Below are 26,100 nucleotides of genomic sequence, written 5' to 3'. Positions count from 1 at the left end.
AACAAATATGTGAATGAAATACTCTTAACTGCTCCTTAGTTCTGCATTTTTACTCATGTCTATAGACACTTGAATTATTTCTCTTGAGTCTTTAAAGTACTGACGTGAGAATAGAATTTGCCATCCATATTTCTTTTAAACTGAGTGTTATTACAAATAAAAATTGATCTGGAGCCTCATCAGATTTATAAGCATTTATTAGTAAAGGGAGAGAGGAAGGGAAAGAAAGTTAGAGAGCAAAAATTTTTCTAGATCTGATTCTCCATTTTGCTAGCTTAGGCCAATCCACAGCTCCCCAGAGATGGCATGGTCAGATAAGGATTCAGCTCCAAAAGAAAAATACTAGCCCCGTGGCAGGTATGAAAGCCATGAGAAAGTGACTGGGCTTCCCACCCTTACTTTTCAAACCTTGTTGGTTCCACCTCCCTTTACTTGGCCAATGGCTTTCAAGCAACATTCCATCTGCCCTTCCGTGGCGAAGTTATGCTGCCTCTGACACATTGACACTAGGGATGCTGAGGCTGGTTGCACTGGGACATGTTGCTAGGCCTAGATTCTGTAGTTGGGATCAATGTCCCCTAAATAATTTACTTCCTACACTCAATGAGCATTCTGTTTTTCTCCTAGGTATGAGGCCCTAAAGATACAAAATTTGGAACTTTTTATTGACCAACTAAATTCTAGAAAAAATACTTGTCTTTTGGAAATGCCATAAATTGTCTTGACTTAAAAAAATCCCTAAACCATTATTGTTTTAAGAAGTATGTCTCTAAAAGGATTTGATTATATACTTTACTCTTCTAGTCATTTTACTTTGGTTAAATAGCTGATTTTATTGAGCAGTGATTTTATGTATAGTTTACATAGTCTATAAGAATATCATACTAAGTTAAAATGGTTTGATTAACATGGATTTAGGTTTTTAAAAAATCTTAGAAACCTCTTATTGCTCAATTTTTAAAATAATAAACACTTATTTACTGTAATGTTTAAAAAGGAGTTTTACATACTAGAACATTTGTAGCTCAAAAATAAAATGTGTTCACTTAAGTATTTTTCCTTTAATTAGGCCTTGTTTGCAACAGAAACTTTTGCTATGGGAATTAACATGCCTGCCAGGACTGTTTTGTTTACAAATGCCCGTAAATTTGATGGGAAAGATTTTCGATGGGTAAGTAATATTATAAAAGAATATGTTCAATTAATTTCCATTTTTTTAATCTGATAATTTTGACTCATGGTCGATTAAAAAATATAAAAATTACTTTGGTTATTTTGAAGCAATTCCACTAGTAAATTATATGCTAGGTTTATTTGTTCATATTCTCTTTTTTCTTTTAATTTTTTAATTCTTTTCTTTTCTTTTTAAAACCCTTACCTTCCATCTTGGAGTCAATGCTATGTATTGGCTCCAAGGCAGAAGAGTGGTAAGGGCTAGGCAATGGGGGTCAAGTGACTTGCCCAGGGTCACACAGCTGGGAAGTGGCTGAGGCCATGTTTGAACCTACGACCTCCTGTCTCTAGGCCTGGCTCTCAATCCACTGAGCTACCCAGCTATCCCCACATTCTCTTTTTTTCTTGTGGATATTTTAATTTTAAAATGAGGGCTTGATATTTGAATGAGGGCTGATAATTATGAGAATGCTACCTTTAGAGTTTGCAAACCTTTATCAAAATAGTCTATAAAGCATAACAAAATTTACCTGGATAAGGGAAGTTGGTTGCAGACTACAACTGTCTAGAGTTGCTCTAGTAAGTCTTCCAAGTGTGAGGATAAAGAGCCCAGGGCAACTGATAATTAATGAAAGAATTAAACAGTTTTTAAGACTTTCAGCTGCCTTTTTTTAGTGATGGATACAACAGCCATCTTGTTTCATTCAAATTTGCCATTTCTAATCTGCTTAGAAACCAGATAATCAAATTTTTAGGCAGTCTGTACTAAGTGAAAGCAGCTAGGCTTGAAAGATTTCTTGTTAGCGAAATTATTGATCCTTAGTTTATGGCTTTTATGGTATACCTTTTGGCCATCCATTCATTTTTCATCATCCTTCTTAATTCTAGTCCTTAAATGTTTTTCATGTAGATGAAGTTGCCACATCAATTAATATTGCTTATCTAAGGTTATGGCTTTTGACTTATCAGAGTACACCTCCCCACTTACCCCACTTGGCTAAAAAATACATTTTGAGTATTTTAAAAAGGAAAACAGTCAAATCTTATTTATCAGAATGGGAATTAGATAGAAGACTTGGTTGCTAGTGAGTGGTATGGCTTGGTGTAATCTCTTTTTGACAAAACTCTATTTAAATATAAAATTTCTTTATTTTCAGTGGTGCATTAAATTCACTTAATTAAATTTTGAAATGTTACAAGCAAAGAATATGAAGTAACACAAAATTTAAGCATGCTAACTTTGTTATAAATATTACTGTCCTGCAACTATTTTTAGACCTATTAAAAATGTTCTAAATCATTATTGATTAGAGAAATGATCATTAAAAATAGCTTCAAGATATCAGCTCATGGGGGGCAGCTGGGTAGCTCAGTGGAGTGAGAGTCAGGCCTAGAGACAGGAGGTCCTAGGTTCAAACCCAGCCTCAGCCACTTCCCAGCTGTGTGACCCTGGGCAAGTCACTTGACCCCCATTGCCCACCCTTACCAATCTTCCACCTATGAGACAATACACCAAAGTACAAGGGTTTAAAAAAAAAAGATATCAGCTCATATTTATCAGATTGGCTAAAATGATAAGAGGACAAAATTATAAATATTGGAGAAGATATAGGAAAATAGAAACCCTACTACACCATTGGTGGTACTGTAAACTGATTGAACCATTTTGGAGAGCAATCTTGGAGTCATCCTCAAAGAATTACAAAACTACATACCCATGACTAAGTAATACCACCATTAGGTCTGTTTTCCATGGTGATCAAGGAAAAAGAAAAATAATCCATGTGTTCTAAAATATTTATAGTAGTTCTCTTTGTGGTGGCAAAATATTGGAATTTGAGGTGGTCCCCATCAATTGGGAAATGACTAAACAAATTTTGACGTGATTATGATGGAATACTACTATGTGGTGATATTGATGAACAGGTTAATTTTAAAAATTTGTGGCAATACCTACATGAAATTATGAAATGTGCAAAACCAAGAGAACATTATATACAGTAACGAATATTCTTTGAAGAATAACTCTGAATGTCCACCTCCAAAGAAAGAACCGATAAATAGACACTTGCATGACATATTTATTTCTGACCAAACTGTGCCTTTTCTGGTGTGAGGTGGAGAGAAGGGGTAGGGAGAGCAGTACCTGCAAACTTTATTGTAACAAACAAATTTTAAAACATAAATAAATATTACCTTCCCTTACCTCCAATAATTTGAATTCCCATAGGACTAGATAGGCTAGAAATTTAACCTATGCTTTCATTGGTTTCAGCAACTAGTTCCTGGTTGACAACTACCAAAGAATGTCAGCACCTTCTTGCCAGACTAGAATCTTGGGAGAATTGCCTAAAGTATTTAGTGGTTTAATGACATGGCCTTGATTACACAGCCAGTGTGTGTGAGAAATTGAAACTAATTCTTTCTGGCTTTAAGGTTGACTCACTCTTCACTGTGTCATGCTGAATTCATATAACCTTTAAAAAAAAAAAAGGAAACAAGTTTGTTTTAAAGACTTCATCGATTTTCTTCTTTTTCTTTTTGAAACCTGTGTTCAGTCCTTTTTCACATTTTGAGAAATGAATGAATGCTAGACTTGAGTGGGAAGGATTGGAGAGAAAGGATCAAGAAGTTTTGGTTAGGTTTAAATTCCAACTCTACCATAGTCATTTATGGTGTCAAACTGAAGGTTCTGGGAACCCAATTAAAATGAAATGGAGAAATGTTTAAAAATAATAATAAAAATACAATACAACATACATAACGCTAATTTGTGATTATCTAAGTCATTATGCCTGCATAAGAATCCATTCAAGGATTGGTTTCTATTTGAGTTTGACATTAATTTACCTCTATGGGGTTCTATCTTCCAGGTCTGGTATTGTGTGAATCATTGAAATTCTAGAAAAAAGTTGACTGATAAGGAAGTTGTTTGGTGTTTGTATGCTAATAAATTAGCTTATTCATTCTTTTAGTTATGGCATTTTAAAATGTGAATAGTATTTGGTCTAATGTTAAACATGTCATTTTACAGATGGCATTAATAATTTATTTATCACTTGATCAACTTCACTTTATACTCTACACTCAAGTAGATTTTATTCTGATAGAATATAAGGTCCTTGAGGACAGGAATTGCTTTATCTTGATATCCCCAGTAGCTAATATGATGGCTGGCTCTTAATAGCTATATTTGATTAATTCTAAAAAGTTGAACAATTTACCTTATGGTTGTCTTAAAACATGCTGAATTTCTTCTTAGAATATAATTTCTATTACAATAAAAATGGTATTGAAAAACTTTTTCGTTATTTCTATACTGAAAGAAAATTTTTAAACATTTAGATTTCTTCTGGTGAATATATTCAAATGTCTGGTAGAGCTGGAAGAAGAGGAATGGATGAGAGAGGAATAGTCATTCTTATGGTGGATGAAAAGATGAGTCCAACTGTTGGAAAACAGTTACTAAAGGTAATATATATTAAAGTTTGTGCAAAAAAATTTTTTTATATATGCTTAAAAAGCTTACTGTATTTGAACTTGAAATATTCTAGCTCTTACCAAGCCAGTACTTTGTTTTCACTATGCTATTTGATTTCCACTTGCAAAACTGAGGAAACAAGTATTAGGGTCAGCTGAAATGCCAATTTAAAATATTTTACTCCTGTTATGTTATGTCAGGGGGATTGATGGTTGGAGTTATTAGGTAAGAAGGTTCACAGAATTGTTTCTCTGCCCAAAAATATCTACTGCTATTTTGTATACTATAAATCTACCTCTTAGATTTTCATTTAAACTACAAATGTACCAAGGAAGTTTGTCTTCGTTCACACCTTCTTCCATATAGAACACCCTATTACTTTTACTGTGAACAGTATTTTCATAGTTCTTTGCAATTCATTCCAAATCAGCTTATCTAAGCCTTCCTAGGGCTCTCTGAAACCATCTCCTTCATTTTTTTTTTTTAACCCTTACCTTCTGGCTTAGCAACATTTTAAGATAGAAAGGCAAGGGCTTGGGCAAATGAGGTTAAATAGCTTGGCCAGGGTCACACAGCTGGGGCATGTCTGAGGCTGAATTTGAATCCAGAACCTCCCTCCTCCAGTACTGATTATCCATTGAGCCACCTAGCTGCCACCCCTCTTCATTCTTTTTTATAGCACAATAGTTTTCATCATATTTATATATCACAACTTCAGCCATTCTCCAATTGATGAGCATCCCTATAGTTTCCAATTCTTTGCCACAAAAGATAAAATGTGAAGGTTAATTCACAAAAAAGGATTTAATTGCTAGGTTGGGTGTTTCGACTTTATCTGCTTGTGAATAGAGAGCCAACATAAGTATTTGAGAAGTTAAATATGATTGGAAGGCTGTGTGAATTCATTATAAACATTCAGTGTCTTTACTATGGTAGGCACCAGGAATATGAAAGTAAAATCATTCCTTGTCCTCGAAGAACTTGGGTCAGATATCATGTATATACAAGTGTGTACATAAAAATGCACAATAAATATAAGCTGGGAGGGAAAGAGTACTAGCAAAAGTGGTCAAAGAAAGGCTTCATATAGAAGGTGAACCTTGAACTGAGTTTTGAAAATTAGAGTTTCTATTAGGCAAAAATGAAGAAGCAGTGTATACCGGTTTGGGGAATAGGCCATGTAAGAGCATAGAGATAGATGATGGTGTGTGGATATGAAGGACACCAACAGGCTGGTTTGGCTAGATTGTAGAATGCATGAAGTGGGGCAGTAGAGAAGGATGCTGTAAGTAGCCAAAGCAATTTATATTTTATTTTTCAGGCAATAAAGAACACTGAGTTACTTTTATTATTTGTGGGGCAGAGGGAGAAGGGAGTGATGTGGTCAGACTTTACAGAGTGAAGATTAATCTTGCAGTAATATATAAAATGGATTTGAAAAGGTAATATTTGAGTTAGGAAATCAGCTAGTAGATAATGGTAATAATCCAAATATGAGGATCAAGAGAGTTCCCAAATCTAAGCGATTATTTATATGGTCATATTTCTAAAAAAGATAAACATACCACCTATACAGTTTTCTTATAAAAGAAAATACAACTATAGGACTACATAGTATAATTTGATGCACATTAAAATGTTCCACTTTTCTATCAGTGGCTAGAAATGTTACTATAGCTTGATTTTTAAAACTGATAGTATTTATTTGGTCTTGTCTCTTAGGGCTCAGCTGATCCTCTCAATAGTGCTTTTCACTTGACCTACAACATGGTTCTGAATTTGCTGCGTGTAGAAGAAATTAACCCTGAATACATGTTAGAAAAATCCTTTTATCAATTTCAGCATTATAGAGCTATTCCAGGAGTAGTAGAGAGTAAGTATAAAATCTTTTAATTCTGTTGTCTTTTCATAAAACTGAATTTCTATTTAGGACCAAACAGCAAAATAACTAATGTTGGGCTTCATTTGCAACTTTCTTTTTTCTAATGTATTAGATTTTTATTAAAACTTAGGGTAAATTGTAAAAAAAAAAAAAAAAAAAAAGTTCTCTGTAGTTTCATTGCTATATTTGATGAGAAACACTTTATTAAAAATAAGAAATAAAACAAAGATAATTACACAGTAATAGCTTGATATAGTATAGTTTTTATTCTTTCTCCCCTAAGAATAGTATTATAAAACAAGACCCCATAATATTTGTTTTCAAGATTGGTTTTAAGTCTGATGTTCTTGCTTGGATTCAATGTAGCAAGAATCTGTCAGATACCAAAAGGGAGACAAATCCTGTAGTATACTTTTTTTTTCTCTATCAGCTCAATAAGTTAATTTTGTTTAATAATGGATGCAGCTCTGGCCAAAAATAAGTGGTTTTATTTCCTTCTTTTAAAGGTCATTGAAGATTAATTCCACCCATTTTTCTGGGTCTAAAATTAAACAAATGCACAATTATAGGGATGGACTTAAGCGCATTAAGCATCAATACACCAGACTGTCCTTATTATTTATCACTTTCCTTTTTATCAGTATTTCTTAGCCTGGATCCTAGGGGATTAAAGATAGATTCCAAGGGGGTTCATAAATTAGGGAGATTGTGGGTTTTTTTTAATATTTTGGTAGCTTTATTGGAATTAATTGGTTCAATTATTGCCTCCCCCCTTTTTTTTTTTATTTTATCTAGGCTTTAGCTATTGTTGAAGTGTTAGGGAAAATGCAGGAAGGTGGCAAAACTGTGATCTCTAATTGTTTCATTATCTATTAACTTAGGACCTCTCCTGAAGTAAACTAATCATTCTTCCATTTTAATATTTGCTTCTTAAAAGTAGGCCAAAATGATTGTTTTTGACATTTTGAAGCTATCAGGCACAGCTATCCCATAAAAAAGTTGAATAGGAGTACTCCTAGAGACCTTTATTAGGTTTTTATTTATTTAGGGCAGCCAGGTGGTGCAATGTATAGAGAACAAGACCTGCAATCAGGAAGACCTCGGCTCAAATCCAGCCTCTGACATGTCCTAACTTTGTGACCCTGGACAGGTCACTTGACATTGTTTGCCTCAGTTTCCTCATCTCAAAAATGCATTGGGGAAGAAAATGGCAAACTACCCAAGTGCCTTTGCCATGCAAACCCCAAATTGGGTCATAAAAAGTTGGACATGACTAAAGAGGCGAAACAACAACCAGGCACAAGATCAGGAGAAAGTGAGCCATTCTTTGGACAGAATAATTCTTTCCCAAGAGGATAAAGAAGTTGATATTAAAAATCTGTAAAGTAATCAGAATATAGGTTTGTGTTCATTTCTGTTCTCTTCTGAAAATCATAATTTAAATCTTGTAAGTTGACTTCAAGAGGTAGTTCATGAATCACCTCCAATCTTAAACATCCCCTCCCATGTAAGATCTAGCCCAAGGATTGCTTCATTTGTTTGCAACTAGTTCACTAACTTACATATGATATTTGCCCAAAGTAGTTGATTCCCAATGACAAAAAAATGTAGATTTGTCTTACCTATCATAGTACATGGTTGGGGTTTTGTTACCCACATTTTTTCATATAGTACATGTTTTAATTTACAGAGGTAAAAAAACTAGAAGCACAGTACAATGCAATAGCAATTCCCAATGAAGAAAGTGTAGTCATCTACTACAAAATCAGGCAACAGCTTGCCAAACTGGCTAAAGAGATAGAAGAATATATTCACAAACCAAAATACTGTTTGCCATTTTTGCAGCCAGGACGATTGGTAAAGGTAAGCTCTTTTAATTATTCTGTTTCCCATATTTTCTTTGTAAATTAAGATTATGCCCAGAAACTGTTGCTTTATAACCTTAGGAATAAAATATCCCATATCATGAGCTTATATGGAGAATATATGTGATTTTTGTACCTGCTTGATAAAAGCAAAAATAGGACTTTTACTTATTAATCACTTATGGTTTTAGTAGTTATGCCCATGTCTCTCCTACCCTTAAAAATCTCATGCTTGAGCCTTACATCCCTGCTAACTGTTGTCCATTATCTCTTCTGCCTTTTATAACTAAACTCCTTGAAAAGACTAAGTATAACAGATGCATCCACTTTCCTTCTTTTATACTCTTGCTTTAACAGCATTTACAATCTGACTTATGACCAAATTATTCCACCAAAGTTACTAATGTTATCTTAGTTTCCAAATCCAATGACCATTTCTCAATTCTCATTCTTTTTCACCTCTCTGTAGCCTTTGATACCATTGATCACTGTCTCTTCCTTCATATTCTTTTCTTTAGGTTTTTAGGGCCATAATTTCCTGGTTTCCTCCTTACTAGTCTGATGTCTCCTTTGATCCTCCTCTAGATTATATGCTCTAATCTTAGAAGTCCCTTAGGGTTCTTTCCTAGGCCCTCTTCCCTTCTACACTAGTTCATTTGTTAATCTTATCAGCTCCAGTGCATATAATTACTATCTCTATTCTGATGATTCTCAAATCTGCCTTTCCTTCCCCAATCTCTGCTCAGCTCCAATCTCAGGTCTCCAACTACTTTTTAGACATCATAAATTGAATGTCCAGTAGACATGTTAAATTCAACATGTCCAAAACTGAACTCATTATATTATTATACTCTAAACTCTCTCCTTTTCCAAATCATCTTATATACTGTCTAGGGCACCACAATCCTTCCATTTCCCCCCAGATCTCAACCTTTTCATATATAACCAGTTGCCAAGGCCTGTCATTTTCACTCTTGGAATATTTTTCAAATATGCTTTTCTCTTAGTCCAGGCCTTCATCACCTCATACCTTGATTATTACTACAGTAATCTGCTGGTGGTTCTACCTGCCTCAGGTCTCTTTCCTACTTCAATCTATTCTCCATTCTTGCACCAAAGTTTGAATCCTAAAATGCTAGTCTTTTACTCAGTGAGCTCCAGTGGCTTCATACATATTTCCCCCAAGACCAAATACAAAATGCCTCATTTAGTATTCAAAGTCCTTAAATAATCTCTTCTCCACTGGCCTCCTAGCTATTCTGTAGCATGATACTCCATCTCTCAGCTCTAGGCAATTTGTGTGGCTGCCCTCCTTGGCTTCTTTTAAATTCTAATTAAAATCTCACCTTCTGTAACTCCTCTGTGATCCAATGCTTTTTCTCTTTTAATTATTTCCTGTTTTTCTGGAAAGCGGTTGTTCCCAGGAGCGCTGATTCCTCTTCTTGAGAAAAATAATGTCTTCAGAGACACAGCACTCTCAGAAGAAATAGTCTCCCTGAGCACTTAAATCCCTGTCAGTTACACAGTTACCATTTCTCATTAAAGTCACACCTCTTGCAGAAGAATGCTCTCCTCTTCCATATTGTATTGAGATCTCCTTTGTTACCCATCCAATCTCTTACAGCCTCTCTCTTCTTGCTGACTGACTAGAGGACTTATTTTCTCTTTATTTTTTACCATTCTGGGGGATAAATTCCTATCCATACAAAGGATAAAGATAATTAAGAAAGATAAAGAATGTTTTGATTATGTAAAACTGAAATCCTGTTGTATAAACAAAACTAGTTTAGGTTACATAGAAAGGGAAACATTCATATAGGTAATTAATAGAAATATGTTCAAGACCAAAAATAATTTCCCCAAAGATAAGGGATGAAAGAGTATGAACCAACAGTTCTCTGAAAGATTTGGACACTATTAACAATCATGAAAGGATGTTTCACAACAATAATATTAGAAATGACAAAAGAATCAAATGGTCAGTGTTGCATGGATTGCAGAAAAATAGGCTCACTTTTGAATTGTTGGTGAAGCCATGAATTGATGACTACCATTTTGAAAAGCATTTTGGAATCATACAAGTAAATAGATTAAAATGGCCATACTTTTTGACCTAGTTTCTAGTTAAGAGATATGCCTTAAGGAGCTCATTTTTAAAAATGGCTTCGTGTACATTAAAATATTTATAAGCAGCACTGTTTGTGGTAGCAAAGAACTGAAAACAAAGTAGATGCATATCATTTTAGGAGTAGCTAAAGAGATTATGGCACATTTGTGTAATGGACTATCACTGATTTAAAAAATTACAATCATGATGCATACAGGGGAACATAGAAGATTTGTATGAACTGATTCAAAGTGAAGTGAAGAAAGCAAAGGCAGATGAAGAATATGCACAATGATTACATCAGTCAAAATGGAAAGAGTAACCTATAAATGGAATGAATTATGCCAATATAAATTGAAAGTAGAGCAATTGAAGATGAACTTTGCAAAATTTTATAGAACAACCATGGCCCCAAAGAATAAACTTATAAATAAATAATAAATCCCAAATTCTTTGTAGGGGGTAGAAAAGGTAGATAGTTAGATACAGAATGTTAAATCTTAATCATATTTTTTAATATATTAAGTGGTTTTGCTGAGTTTTTTTATTCTTTTTTTAATCTTATATTCTTTAGAAGGGGAAAAGAAGTAGGAAACAGGAGGAAATCTAGGCAATGTAGAAACATCAGTAACAATCTATTTCTTAATATTTTATGAAGACCAAATTTGATGCCAAAGAAATGAGAAATGATATCATCCCCTACAATTCCTTTTCATGGGACTGAATCCAAGTTTTACTGTTTAAAATTAGCTAGTAATAAGGACTAAAAGTGTTACTTCATTCATTTAGAGAACTCCTTTTACCAATGCATATGTTAGCACTTAAAATCTTAAGAGTTCCTTAGAACAGTGAGAAATTAGATGATTTATCCAGGATTACGTGGCTGTATGTCAGTGATGGTACTGGAATCACTTCTTCCTGTCTCCTGAAGCCAAGTCTCTGCCTGCTCCATACTCCATTACTTCATGTTGCCATTCTAAAAAATATAAAATTGATAAAAGAAATAGTAAAGAATCAGAAACAATTGAACTCAGTGCCTCAGTAAATCCCTAAACAGAAACTTTCTAGAAAAGAATTCCCTACCAGTTAAGAATCACTGGAAAACATCTGACAGAGATGAGGTTTTTATCGAACTGTTATACCATATAGGACAATAAATATATCATGTGATACGTAACTTGAATATAAAGATTGCATTTTTTTTAGAATACAGGTAATAAGGTACCTTTCTTAGATATTGTTAGGGACTAGGTTCTTAACCAGAAGAGAAAAGCAGTTAGAAAAGCAAAAATAATTGTATTTTCAAGAAATTGAAACATTTTTGCAGGAACAAAATGGATGCGACTAAAATAAAAGAGAAAGTGGTCAAATGTGGGATAGGGTGGAGCAAGTTTTTTTTTTGTTTTTTGTTTTTTGTTTTTTTTTTTATCAAATATCTCTCTGTTGGAAATTCAAGATATGCAGACAACTAAAGTGTACTAATCGTAATAGAGATGTGTATACTTTGAAAAAATTTTTTTCTCATAAAAATTCTTTCTTCTCAGGTGAAGAATGAAGGGGATGATTTTGGTTGGGGAGTGGTGGTGAATTTCTCCAAGAAATCAAATGTTAAGGTAAGTTATTACCTTTGTTTAGGAAAATAGGTAAGGAAATGACTAATGAAAAATTGCTTCAGGTGTGAGAATCTCATGGCCTAAATTCTTAAAATGTAGCCAGTACTAATGTTTTTTGAGAAAATTTTTTCTGAAAATTTCAATGTAGGGGATTTATTTTATACCTTATTGAATTTTGCACCTATATACACTTTTTGTCATCTTGCCAAAAAATTAAAAACTTTGTGAAATTTTCTATTTCTATCAAAATTGACTTTGCCCCTTCATTTATAGAATGTTTTAATTAGAAATGGAATGTGCTGTGGAGGTTAAAGAACACATTCGTCATGAGAAATTGTTGAGAGACCTTAATTCTTGTCTAAACTTTCTTATTAATATGAGTTGAGGAAAAATGGAAAAAAGGAAGAGTATGCCACTTTAATCATCTTCTAAGTTTTGTGATATTTTAGAAATGAAACATTTTTTTAATATTCATAAATTATAAAGTAGTATTGTGTTTTAATAGTGGTCATTCTGAAATGGTATATTTTGATCATCTTTGTATTTTTTTTAAAGAGATCAATGAAATTTCTGTTTATAAGCCTCTCTTCCAAAGCAAAATTCTTATCATAAATATGCACAGTCAGAACAAATTATCCTATTGTTCATGTCCAAACATACATCTTTTGCATTTTAAATCCATCACTTCTATCTGAAAAGTAGGCAGCACACTTTGTCATCAGTCCCCTGGTCTGGTTGGTCACAACATTGATCAGAGTTTCTCTTGTAACTAGAGCTGGTTGATAGTAGTTAAAATTTGGGACAGATATTTAACTTGGTAACATTTGAGTAGAATTTGAGATGTTAAAGTAGTTTGCATTGAATAAGGGATTAATGTCACTTTTTTCAGTTGCATCTTCATTTTGATTGATGTCATCTTAACATATTCCTAAGAGTATTTGAAATATCTATTACCTTTTCTCTGGTAAAAGATCCATTTGATAAGTAATATCTTATATTTACATGATGCTTGATTGTTCTCAAAATGATCTTATGTACATTATTAATAGTAATACCTATCATTTAAGTAGTTATTTAGAGTTTACAAAGGGCAAAAACCACCTTTTGATGCATTATTTTACTTGATCAACTTTATTGCTATTTGGCCAAATATGTGAGGTGGCCAGGATAAATATTCCTTTTCTCATATTTCCCCCCCCTTTTGAATTTTTATTTTCAAAAATCTTATTTTTATTGACATCTTTTGTTCTATCATGTTTATTTCCAAATCCCTCTCTTCCCCAGGAATTCATCCTTTGTGACAAAGATTTAAAGAGAAAAGGGGGGAGGGGGAGTTCAACAAATACCAAATACTAGATCACATAGGTCTGGCAGTTTATGCAGTGCTCCATTCCAGTATTTTCCCATCTCTATAAAAAAAAGAGGGAAAGGAAGAGTGTTCCTTCCAATTTTTTTTTCCATCTTCTGGGCTAAGATGGCCACAGAATAGAAGGAACTTCCCGACTATCCCTACTACCAATCACAACAAAGCATCTCAAAAGGACAAAAATCAAAATCAGACAAGGGAAGGGGCTTGCCAAGGGACACAGCCTTGAAGGTAGGCAGGGTCTGGGCATTTCCACGCTATAAGGAGGTAAAATTATACCCACCAAAGCTTGAGCTGATCACCCCTCCCCCACACCACCTACCAGCCAGTCAGAGGGCTGGAGCAATCTCTAAATTCTCAGAGGCTGGCTGAGGGCACCACAGTCTTACACCCTGAGGGCAGCACAGGGCCTTGGCAGCTAGACTTGGAACTGGAGGCTGAGGAGCAAGGACCTTGGAGCTCGGAACTCAGCACAGGCATGGAGACAAGGCATACAGGCTGGTCAAGACAGACACAATGGAGACTATAACAATAACCCACTATAACAAGAACTGCTTGCCCGCCTTACTCAGACTTCTGGCTGAGAAGCCAAGATAATTCAGAGGGAATAAAAAAAATGAGCACAGCAATGGCTACCAACACAAAGGAACCACAGTCCACGAGTACCAAAAGAAATAAAAAGCCTTTGACACTGGATAACTCCTATGGAGAAAAGGAGCAGAGTACAGAGGCGACAACAGAGAGTGACAAACAACCAAACACAGCCAAACTTTAAAAAAAAAAAAAAAAAAAGGAAATTGGTCATAAGCTTTTGAGGAACTCAAAATGGAGTTCAAGAATCAAGTAAGAAAGATAGAAGAAAAGTGGGAAATAGAAATGCAAATAATTTTAAAAGAAAATAAGAATTTAAAAGACAGAATCTCCTACTTGGAAAAAAAAGCACATAAATCACGTGAAGTAATAAGCAAATTGGAAGTCAGAATTGACCTGCTGGAAGCCATGAACATTAGCAGAATAGACCAAACTGAAGGAAAATCAAAAGATCAGAGCTGAAAACCAGTCTTTAAAGACTAGAATTGGGCAAGTAGAAGCTAATGATCTCACAAAACAGCAAGAACTAATAAAGCAAAATCAAAAGAATGACAAAATAGAAGGAAACATGAAATATCTCATTGAAAAGACAACAAACCTGGAAAACAGGTCCAGGAGAGACAATTTGAGAGTCATTGGTCTACCTGAAAACCTAGGGAAAAAAAAAACAAGAAAAAACATCATATTACAGGAAATTATCCAAGACAGCTACCTTGATATTCTTGAACAAGAGGGCATAATAGACATTGAAAGAGTCCATAGATCATCCCCTAGATTAAATCCTCAAAAAGTCCCAGAAATGTAATTACCAAATTCAAGAGCTTCCAAGCCAAGGAGAAAATATCACAAGAATCCAGAAAGAGACAATTCAGATATCAAGGAACCCCAGTTAGGATTACACAGGATCTGGCAGCCTCCACACTAAATGACTGCAAAGTGTGGAATATGATATTCAGAAAGGCTAGAGAATTGGGTCTACAACCAAGGATTGCCTACCCATCAAAATTGACTATAATCTTCCAGGGGAAAGTATGGGCTTTTAACAAAATAGATGGTTTCCAAGTATTCCTAAAGAAAAGACTAGAACTAAATGTAAAATTTGATGTCCAAATACAAAATTTAAGAGAAACATGAAAAGGTAAACAAGAAGGGGGGGGGGATATTTTTTTAAGGGCTTCAGTAAGGTGAAATTGTTTATATTCCTATATGGAAAAATGATATTTGTTACTCTCAAAAATTGTTTTCACTATTATAGTAGATAGAAGAATTATTCATAGGTAGAGGTTGGTACTGAGTGGTTTAAGATGATATGTAAAAAAAGGGGGAGTGAATAGAAGATGGCACCAAGAGAAACTTAAAAAAGAAAAATAGGATAAATTATATCACATAAAGAGGTGCATGGGAGGGGGAGGGGAAGAATACTATTATAAGGAAGAGAGCAGTAATAGGTAATACTTAAACCTTACTCTCAGTGGAATAAATTCTGAGAGGTAAGAGCATCTAGATCCATTGGGGTATCGGATTCTATTTGACCCTACAGGGAAGTTGAGAGGGAAAAACCAAGGGCCTGGGAGTGGGGCCAGGAGTACTGAAAGAGAGGAGGAGGAATTCAATAAACCAAATTTTTTTCCCCAGGGCCAATATCATTTACTATGATTACAGAGCTTTGTCTGTCACCCCCACACACACCCCACACCATTATCTGTTTATTTTGCTGAAGTCATTTTGTGTGCATTGTATTCTTGATACTTATATTTATCTTTTCTCATGGAGGTAGTAATAATCCACTATATTCACATGCCACAGTTTGTTTTGCCATTCTTCAATAAGTGATCATCTATTTTGTATTGGTTGCTTATTACCTGCTGCCTCTTCTACATAACTGTTTTCCATCTTTTGTCATTGTCACCTTTGAAAATTTGCTGGATATGAGGTGAAGAAGACTTGCTATTTTGATATGTGTTTTTCTTATTTGTATCACTGTACTGTCATTATTTATTAATAGTTTGCAATTCTTTTAAGAATTTTTCATATGCTTTGGCCATTATCTATTTTCGAATGGCTCTTGGTCTTTATATTAATTCCCTGTATATGACCTTTATCCAAGATATTTCATTAACACATCTTTCCCAGTAAATTTTCTTTGTCACATTTTTATTAATTCTTTTTTATATAATCACAATTATCTATTATTAATAATCTATTTTTTCTTTCATGATTGCTTTGGACTCTTCTGTTCATAATTTTCCTCTAGTCATAATTGTGAGCATTATTTAATTTCATCTTGTTTGTTTTTTCAGTCTTGTGATCTCTGTATTCTAGGTGCCAATCCATTCAAATCCCTATATAGCATATGTTGTATGATAATAATATCAATCTAATTTCTACCAAAATACTTGATGGTTTTCCCAGGAGTTTTGTCTTGCAGAGTGAATTATTCCCCAAGTAATTTGTATTCTCACATTTAACATCTCTTCTCTTTACATAAACAAAAACAGGGAGATTGCCAAAAGTCATATAGCTAACTAGTGGCAAACCCATAAATATGATTAATTTTCCAGTGCTCTTTCCTATTTATAGGAAATTTTTGCATTATTTTTTCCCCTTTAAAAACTGTTGAAATAGTAGCAATATATGTAGACTTTATTTTCACTCAGTATTTATTACCTTAGGTCCAGCTATGGCATAAACTTTTCAGGAGACAGATTACTGAATTTTGCTACTTATCTGTCATCTTTAGTTTTATTCTTCTGTAGCAATTTCTAATTTATATTGTACACAATAGAAAAGTATGACAATTCCCTGCTACAGTTATGAACAAACTACTTTGCCTCAGTATGTTTATTCATTAATTTGTCCAGTACAGATAATTTTGTGAATAAGGAATATTCTCTCTTATTTTTGATGAGATACAAAAATACACTTTCATCAGTATAGTAAGTTTTGTATTGGAAATTAAATATAGCTAACCTGCTCTAATTTAGAGATACCTCATAGAAATATTTTTAAAGTAATTTTGCCATGTGCCTTAGGGTCAGTCACCAAAATAATGCAGGTATAAGAGATTTTGTTTGTTGGGGGGTGGGATTGATAAATTCCTTCTAAAGTTTGGAGATATTGTCCCTCTTATAGATATTTTGTTAATTTTAGAAACCCATTTAAAATCTTAATCCAAAGATTTTGTGGTAGTGGAATTTGTCAGGATACAGAATTTGAGATATACAGACACTTGTTGAATAAGTCTAAATTAGCATTCGTATTATAAAATGAAACGTTACTTTATAGGGCAGCATTGGTGAAGTATAGGCACACCTGCCAAGCCAGCATTTTGGGAGCTACTCTGTTCCTCCTCTTCCCAGTGCCCAGGGACTTTTTTTTTTTTTTTTTTTTTTTTTATGCCCTGCCCCTCTGTCCAACCACCCAAAGCAAGCACTTCCTCCCTCCACTCTCAAGTAATGCGGGGCAGGGAGGGTGGAAGTGGGGGCCTCACAGGCAACTTGAAGTTGCAGTTTGGGCACAGGAACTTGAACCAACTCTGTTATTGCGGATAATGTTTACTTCATGGTGCTTAATTTTACATGATCCATAATATAAAAGCAATATAGAATATTGGAATATACCAAATTTATCTCTTCCCCCAGATGTGTGTCCGTTTTTCTCTAATGAAGCATGTATTTAATTTAAAAAAGATTAAGTGAAGATTTGTAAAAAATATGTGTGGTTTTCAAAATTGTGTATTAAAACTGAAATAGAACATATGTCATAATTTTAATGCCTATGGGACTAAACTGGACAACCTATATATTATGACCACAGTGCAGTTTTTAAGCAAGCACACCTCCTGTTGTGAGGGTCTGTCCATCCACACCAATTGATACCTGCAGTGCAAGTAGATCAGCCGGGCTGAAGAAGCAAAACCCTGTGGGAACCCAGGAATTGGCTTCATGACAGCAAAATCAAGATACCACTCCATCCCACCACTTTTATAGACTAATGGATATCACCCAGAATTCCAAATCCTGGAGCCTTGGGAATAACAGGATTATATGCATTTCCTTCATATATATGTATTTCCTTCATATTCCTATAATAGTTTTTATTTTTATTTGTTTGTTAATGCATACATGTTTTATTAGAATACTATTCATAGAACCAGAATGCAGATTCTCAGAGTCTGTATAAACTTAGCACAAATTTTGAGAGGTCATTTTGACAGGATGGAATGACACTGAGTATGGACCTGGCAATAGATTATATCTGCTATCAAAGTACCGTTCTTGCTAAGTTTAGAGCCACTTATTACTGGAATGTTAATGGCCAGATCCAAGTGATAAATTATTTGAGACCAGAATAACTGGTGTGGATCAGCTACTAAGACAAGGGGAGGTGTCTGTATTTAGAAGGCGCACTCACATTAATTGAATATTTTTTTTGGAAATATTGAAACGTTTATTACCAAAAGTATTTAAATGCATACTAAGAAACACTTAAGACTGTCTAACAATTGCCTTATTACATAAAGATTCCATTTTTAGATGTAGTTCATTTGCTACATCTGTAGCTGCTGTAGTTCATAATAGATATTTGTATTTTGTAATCTTAAATTCTAGCAAACCTTTTTGAATAATACCTCTTGAATAACAGAGAAAATTAGAAATAATCTTTTCCTAATTAGTCACTGAAAAACTAGATGTAAACTTATTTTACTATTATAGTAATCTGTTGGATTTGGCCTGTAGTCTACTTTGAGTTCAGTTTTTGCTGGCAAAATTCTTAGGTAATTTCCCTAGTAACATACTCCCTCTTGAGAAATTAACATTCACAAAATGAAATCATTTTAGATTTCTGGTCATTGTTACTATAAAAATATATCTTCTTTTTGAAATAATTATCTGTTGTAGCTTTTGTTTTGGATTGATAAGTGGTATTTTTGGCAAGAAAAAATGACATGTTATGAAGGACCTCATTGAAACATATACACCTTTATTTCTTGAATAATGAAAAATTATCATTTTTCTTCATTCCACTAAAAATAAAACCCGTGTTTTACTATTGTTACTGGATTTGCTATATGTTTTTATGTAAAAATAAACTTACATTAGGAGAAATAAGTTATTAATGTTGGGTTTTTGTATAAAGAATATTCTACTAACCTTTGTAGGTGGTTTTCAAATAGTATTCTTTTAGCACCAGCAATTTAAAAGTCTCATCATTTTTTTCAATATCATTGGTTCAAGTGTATCTTTTTACAGCATTTGGACATCTAAAATACAATGAAAAATTCATTTTCATTCATAAGTATATGCCTCTTTCATTAAGGTACTTTTCACTAGCACTTGATTGATAGCAGTATTTACAAAAGTAATTTCAATTGTACCTGAATAAAATGATTTCTTATCTATTTTGGCAACTCAGTCTTTAAAAATCCATTTTGAACCTATTTATTAGGTGTTGTTTTATTCTAGAATAGAAATGGAAAATTTGTTACATCCTTTAACTTGGAATACTTCACATGTGGTTATACCTCAAGTATTATGAACTAAGTTATATGAGTAAAATATCTTACTTTTGCAAAGTTCCCTGGAAATTTCTCACTTTTAACACATTTCTCCTTCAAAAGAAATTAAATGTGGCTCCCCAAGTTATCAGGGGAAAATTAGCCTAGTAGACATTTATTCAACTATATAATCAAACTATAGTTATATAACAGAAAATTATAATTTAATGTAATCATTAAAAGGTGAATTTGGATTGTACCATTCGTTTGGATAATTGGGTAGAACAGAAATATATTCCTGATATTCATCTTATTGGAAGCCACAGATTTCCAATGAATTTAAACTATATTATGCCAGTCATTTTTTAATTGTTATATCTGATTCTTTAACATATATTTCTCTATTTCTCTCTAGCCTAATTCTGGTGAACTAGATCCTTTATATGTTGTAGAAGTACTTTTACATTGTAGCAAAGAGAGTTTGAAAAATTCTGCTACAGAGGCTGCTAAGCCAGCAAAACCTGGTGAAAAAGGAGAGATGCAGGTTTGTATTTGATCTTTTTTTTATCCTAGTCTTTATGCCATAATTATCTTGTGCTATTGACTGTTTACACTATATTGAAATGACTTTATAATTTAAAAGTATAATTCCTAATTTTTAAGAATATTATTTTTGACATTTTATGAATTTATATGAAAAGATAGATACATATATCATACATATATATACATAATATTGTTGTCATGGTTAATAGACTTCAGTTTTCTTTGGCATTTGTCAAATAGAATAATTTAATATGAAATGGAAATTGTAAATAGCTACTTTTGTATTTTATTATATTAATGTGCATGCATGGGAATTGATTTTTTTTTAACTTATGATTTATAGTTCATAGTTCATAATTTCTAGCACTGGAAAGGATTTCCTAAACCATCTATATTCAGTCCCCTCATTTTACAGAAGAAGTAACAGACTTGGAAGTCTGTCATGTAAAAGATCTCATAGATATTTAACCGATTATCCCTGTAGTTAGGTATTGTGATACCAAATAGAATTTAATTACCAGCTTATAGTTTTGAATTTTGAAACATTTTGTCTAAGCCAACCCCACTCAGGTTGGGTTTTTTTTGTTTTGTTTTCATTCCTCTAAAAATGTCATGTTAGAAGATTGGAAGAATTATTCATCAAAACCAATTTAAAGGGGGCAGCTGGGTGGCTCAGTAGATTGAGAACCAGGCCTAGAGATGGGAGGTCCTAGGTTCAAATCTGGCCTAAGACACTTCCTAGCTGTGTGACCCTGGGCAAGTCACTTAATCCCCATTGCCTAGCCCTTACTTCTATTCTGCCTTAGAGCCAATTCAGAGTATTGATTCCAAGATGGAAGGTAGGGGTTTAAAAACAAAAAAAACAACCTAAAACAGACATTTGTTAGAAGCTATTTAATTTTTATGTGGTTTAGGCCATCATCTTTAAACATAATTTAGTTCTTCATTTATTTGTTATTTCTGTCTTTATGAGTAATTCCTCCACCAATATTAATTAAATATGGCATCTTAGAGAGATTTTTATGGACTGAAATACTAATCATCATCCTGGTAATTACTAACCCTCTTGTTTAGGTAGGCTGATTATTAGATAGGCAGACAGATACACAGTCTATCACCAGATCGTTTTACATGGAAATTCATCAGCAATGAGTTTTAAATATTGGGGTTGACTTCCTGCTTTCACCTGACCCTTCTACAGTTTAGACAGTTTTTAGTGAAGAGGTCAGATTTAGGGTCAGAAAACCCATGTTAACATTCTGGCTTTGCCACATTCTATATCTATGAACCTAAGCCAATCATAACTTTGGGTCCTCAGCTCCTTGGATAAAAATAAAAGCAAAGGCTTATGGTCGATGATCCCCAGATTCTTTTCTCTGAAAGAATGCCAGTGATGGAAAACTCATTGTAAAGCAATATATTTTACTTTGGGACAGCATTAGTTATTAGAAGTTTTTTCCCCCTTACATTAAGCCAAAATCGGTTAACTTCTGTCACTTCTAATACTGTCATCCAGTACCAAACTAAAAAAGTCAGATTCCTTACCCCCTTTCAGATACTTGTGTATATCCACCCCAAGGGTGTTAATAGCATTTTTTTTTTTAAACCCTTACCTTCTGTCTTGGAGCCATACAGTATTGGCTCCAAGGCAGAAGAGTGGTAAGGGTAGGCAATGGGGGTCAAGTGACTTGCTCAGGGTCACACAGCTGGGAAGTGTCTGAAGCCAGATTTGAACCTAGGACCTCCCATCTCTAGGCCTGGCTCTCAATCCACTGAGCCACCCAGCTGCCCCCTGTTAATAGCATTTTAAAGGCAAAGGTTATTATCAAATATCAAAACAATATCCCCTATTGTCATCTTCTGCTGTTTTTTCTTCCTTTTCATCTCTCCTTCCTAAATCCTACAATGAAGAGGAAACTTTTCCTATTTTGCTCAGGTATCACTTCATGGATCCAGTACTGTTAGTGTAATTTTCTACTGCTTTATAGCTACTAAGCATAAAAAAAAAAATTGAACCTTAAAAATTAAGAATACTAAATTTATTATTGGGGGAAATACTAAAAAAATTGTCAATAATAAATTCCTTAAACATAAGGAACATATCTATTTTACTTAATTGTATAATCCCCAGTTACATATGCAGTATTTATTGTCACTTAGTAGATACTTTGTGACAATCCAGAAAATATTCCATTTCTCTTTGTTGGTTCACACGGTGAATTTCATGACACTAGAAATTTCTCTGGAGAAATGACTAGAAAAATTCTCTCCATACTCTTTTCAAATAAAGGATAAGAGTGATAAGGGTAGGTAAGATATGAAATTTGGGCACCTGCTTCCCCAGCATTTGTAGGACTTTCTTTTCCTAGCCCACCATGCAAGGCCCACATATACTTAGATTCATAAGCATGATCTACAACCCATTCTGCCCCATCTTCCTATATGTGTCTGTCTTGGATAAGGATAAAAATAAATATTCTATTTTAGAAGGAGGAACACATGCCATTGACTTCACTTCATTTCAAATAAAATGACATTGATTGATTTAATTGTTTTTTAGGCTTATAAATTAGGTTGTTTTTCAGATTACATGTTTGATTTGAAGAAAGTCCTATTGCTATCAATACATTTAGAATATTTCAAATAAAGCTCATTGGTTTTTGCTGCTTATATCAGCCACAATTTTTTACTTGAGGAAAATTTTGATTTATGGGAAATTTGCAAAGATTAAAAGGTACAGTCTTTAGAATTGATTTGCTTCCTGAATACTAACACTGATATTTTTTCAATTATCTATCTGATTACCTTAGTATTCTAACAAAATCACACTCTAACAAGGTTTTTGGGTAAATTTGATCAAATGTCATTAGATTCAAGGCACTATAGTATGGTTAGAAGAGCCTTGAATTTTATTCTACAGACCCAGCCTCTTTAGCTGTGCCTCAGTTTGATTGTGGACAAGTTCCTCAATGTCCCTGTGCCTCAGTTTCTTTATAATGTAGGGTTAGTGGGTAACTAGGTATCACAGTGGATGGAGAGCCAGGCCTGTAGTTCAAAAGTCCAGAAGAACATGGATTCATGTTTAGCCTCAGACACTTTCTAGCTATATGACCATGGGCAAATCACTTAACCCCAGTTGCCTAACTCTTATCGCCTTTCTGTCTTACATACTTAGTATTGAATCCAAGACAGAAGGTACAGGTTTTTAAAAAGTAATATAGGATTACATGATAATGCTTGTATAACCAAGCTCAAGTTACTTAACCGTCTCTGGAAGAGGGTGGGAGGAAAGAAGACAATTTGGATCTTATAACTTCAGAAAATGTACATGGAAAATTGTTACATGTAATTGGGAAAGTAAAATATCTAAAAATAATAATAATTTAGGATTAAGAATATTCCGCTAATCACTGGGAAATGCCTTGTTGCTATTGTTGAAGTTTCAGAAAAAAAATTAGTTGTCAGCTTCTCAACTGTTTTAAAAATGCTTTCCTTTCTCACTTCCATCTTTCAGATTCCTTCTCCTTTCTCCTCCCCTTGCCCCTCAGGTCAGTTATCACTTTCCACATTTCCTTCTACCTATGGCTGCTGATGCTCTTTTTGCCCCCTCCACTCCTATAAGATTATTTTCTGTTGGGTTTTATCTATGTATGTGGTTTTTTTTTTCTCCTGATGAATGTAAGCCCCCAGATAGCAAGGATGTTCATTTTGGTCTTTTTTTCTTAGTGTCTAGTACATATAGCTAATTAATGTTTATCTAATTGATTACTAACAGATACTGTTCTACTTAATCACTTGTTCCTAATTTTGTCAGAACTCTACTCTGCTTCATAAAAGATATGAAAATGACAAATGTAGGCTGATTCATTACATTGAGACAGAAAATAAATATAATTTACAACTAGAAAAGTGAATAAAAGCATTCTTCTTCCTCCACTAGAATCAGATCTTCATAGAAGTGAATTCATCATATATTTTGAAGTAAATTCTTAGAATATCAAGCATAGAAACATTCAAATGCAAGATAAGAAAAACTTCATTTTAAAATAAGCTATCTTCATTCCAAGTTATACAAATAACTCCTTCCATTTGTATGAATCATTTTAGGACTTATCCTTTTTGCAGTAGCTACGCCCCAAAATAGATAGTTTTTCATGTATAAAAGTAATGTTTCTCCAGCTAAATTCAGTAACTATCTTACCATTATTTGTTCTTATATTTATTTGTATCTTCCACCTAGTACTTTAGGGCATCTAAAGTGACTCAAAAGATCACAAAGCACAAAGCCTGGAGTCATGAAGACCAAAGTTCAAATTTGGCCTCAGTTACTAGCTATGTGATCCTAGGGAGGCTACTTAACCTTGCTTACCTCAGTTTCCTTCTCTGTAAAAAAAAAAAAAAAAATTGTACACCACTCTTGTATCTTGGCAAGAAAACCCCAAATGGGATCATGAAGAATCAGGTATGACTGAGCCAGTGTTTTGCTCATTAAATATACACATGAAGTGTTTATGTCTGTCTTAACTGATACATTGTCATGAAGGTTTTGAAGACTTTTTTTTTCCCCATGTGTTCACCTAGATGCCAGCCCAAGAATAATCCTATGTTGTTCCTAATGTGGACTTTCCTCCTAGGACAGTATCACTTTGAAAATTCACTTCAGTTCACCAAGTATTTGTTAAACATCTTTTTTTTTTTTTTTTTTTAACCCTTAACTTCTGTGTATTAGTTCCTTGGTGGAAGATTGGTAAGGGTAGGCAATGGGGGTCAAGTGACTTGCCCAGGGTCACACAGCTGGGAAGTGTCTGAGGTCGGATTTGAACCTAGGACCTCCTGTCTCTAGGCCTGGCTCTCATTCCACTGAGCTACCCAGCTGCCCCTGTTAAACATCTTTTATCTTTAAAATTCTGCTATGCCCGGAGGATACAAACAATAACAAAACTGCCCTTGTCCTCAAGGAGCTTACTTTCTACTATACTATACAAAAAAAATGCATACAGATGCATCAAAACAAGCTAATTTAAAGATAGAGAAAGCATTTAAGTCTCAGAGGGTATACATACAGAGAATAAAGTCATGAATAAGATTGCAATGCTACAGATACATATATTTATTTCCATATTCCATTAGAAAGTCCTCTTCAAAATGTTGAGCTAATTAGGCCAGATGTGACTGATGGAAACATTAACTAAAATTCAGCCTGCCTAAAATTGAAGTCATCTTTCTCCTTTAAATCCTCCTCTTTTCCAGATTTTATGTATTTCGGTCAAAAGCATCACCATCCTTAAGAGTCTCCCAGATTTCTGACAGCATTATTCTAAATTTCTCATTTTCCTTCACCCCACTTATCAATTGCCAAGTCTTCCTGGCATGGAAGATTCCTATTCTTCATCTCTGCTCATAAAGCCATCACTTAAGTTCAAGCCCTCATCATCTTTCCCTTAGATTATTGTAGCAGCTTCTCAATTGATCTTCCTGCCTATCCAAGCCATTTTACACATAGCTGTCAAAGTAATTTTCCATTAGTAGATATTTTGCAATTGGACATAAATGCACTTTTGATTTTTGAGGACTATACCTTATAGGCATTAAAGGGGATTATGGATTTAGTAACAGTATCAGGTAAAAGAGTGTGGGAAGAGATTTATGATTTATGATTTAATTTATGAAGAACTACTGTGGGCCAGGCACTGTGCTAAACACTGGGAGTTGAGAGCAGTATGTTGAAGGTGAGAAGGATGATCTATATGATTTTGAACCCAGGAGTTATATATATATTGAATCCTGCTGAGGGTAGAGCTATGAGGGAAGAGATTGGGAGCCAGAGTTAGGATGAGAACTGGGACCCTGCACCAGTGGGAGAAGAACCCTGGGATTATGCCATTAGTCCTGTTCTGCCTTCTCTAGTAATTTATTCCCCTGTTTAAACTAGAGAAATTTTTAAAGCAACCTAACGAACCATTATTATATGACTAATCA

At 34.0% G+C, this 26,100-nt stretch overlaps 1 protein-coding gene across 1 annotated transcript in view; it reads left to right on the top strand.

Annotated features, from left to right (window-relative positions):
* The window catches only part of MTREX (Mtr4 exosome RNA helicase), an 83,300-nt gene that overhangs the window by 29,074 nt on the left and 28,126 nt on the right, over window positions 1-26,100 (top strand). The window contains exons 14-19 of the mRNA XM_044663927.1: window positions 1,070-1,171; window positions 4,519-4,644; window positions 6,377-6,527; window positions 8,227-8,399; window positions 12,053-12,121; window positions 19,991-20,119. Of these exons, the coding sequence (XP_044519862.1) occupies window positions 1,070-1,171; window positions 4,519-4,644; window positions 6,377-6,527; window positions 8,227-8,399; window positions 12,053-12,121; window positions 19,991-20,119 (750 nt within the window). The remainder of the gene's footprint in view (window positions 1-1,069; window positions 1,172-4,518; window positions 4,645-6,376; window positions 6,528-8,226; window positions 8,400-12,052; window positions 12,122-19,990; window positions 20,120-26,100) is intronic.

Source organism: Gracilinanus agilis, chromosome 1, assembly GCF_016433145.1.
Source record: "Gracilinanus agilis isolate LMUSP501 chromosome 1, AgileGrace, whole genome shotgun sequence".
Lineage (NCBI taxonomy): Eukaryota > Metazoa > Chordata > Mammalia > Didelphimorphia > Didelphidae > Gracilinanus > Gracilinanus agilis.
The sequence above is the reverse complement of the archived record's forward strand: the minus strand, read 5'-3'. Positions and strand labels throughout refer to the sequence as shown.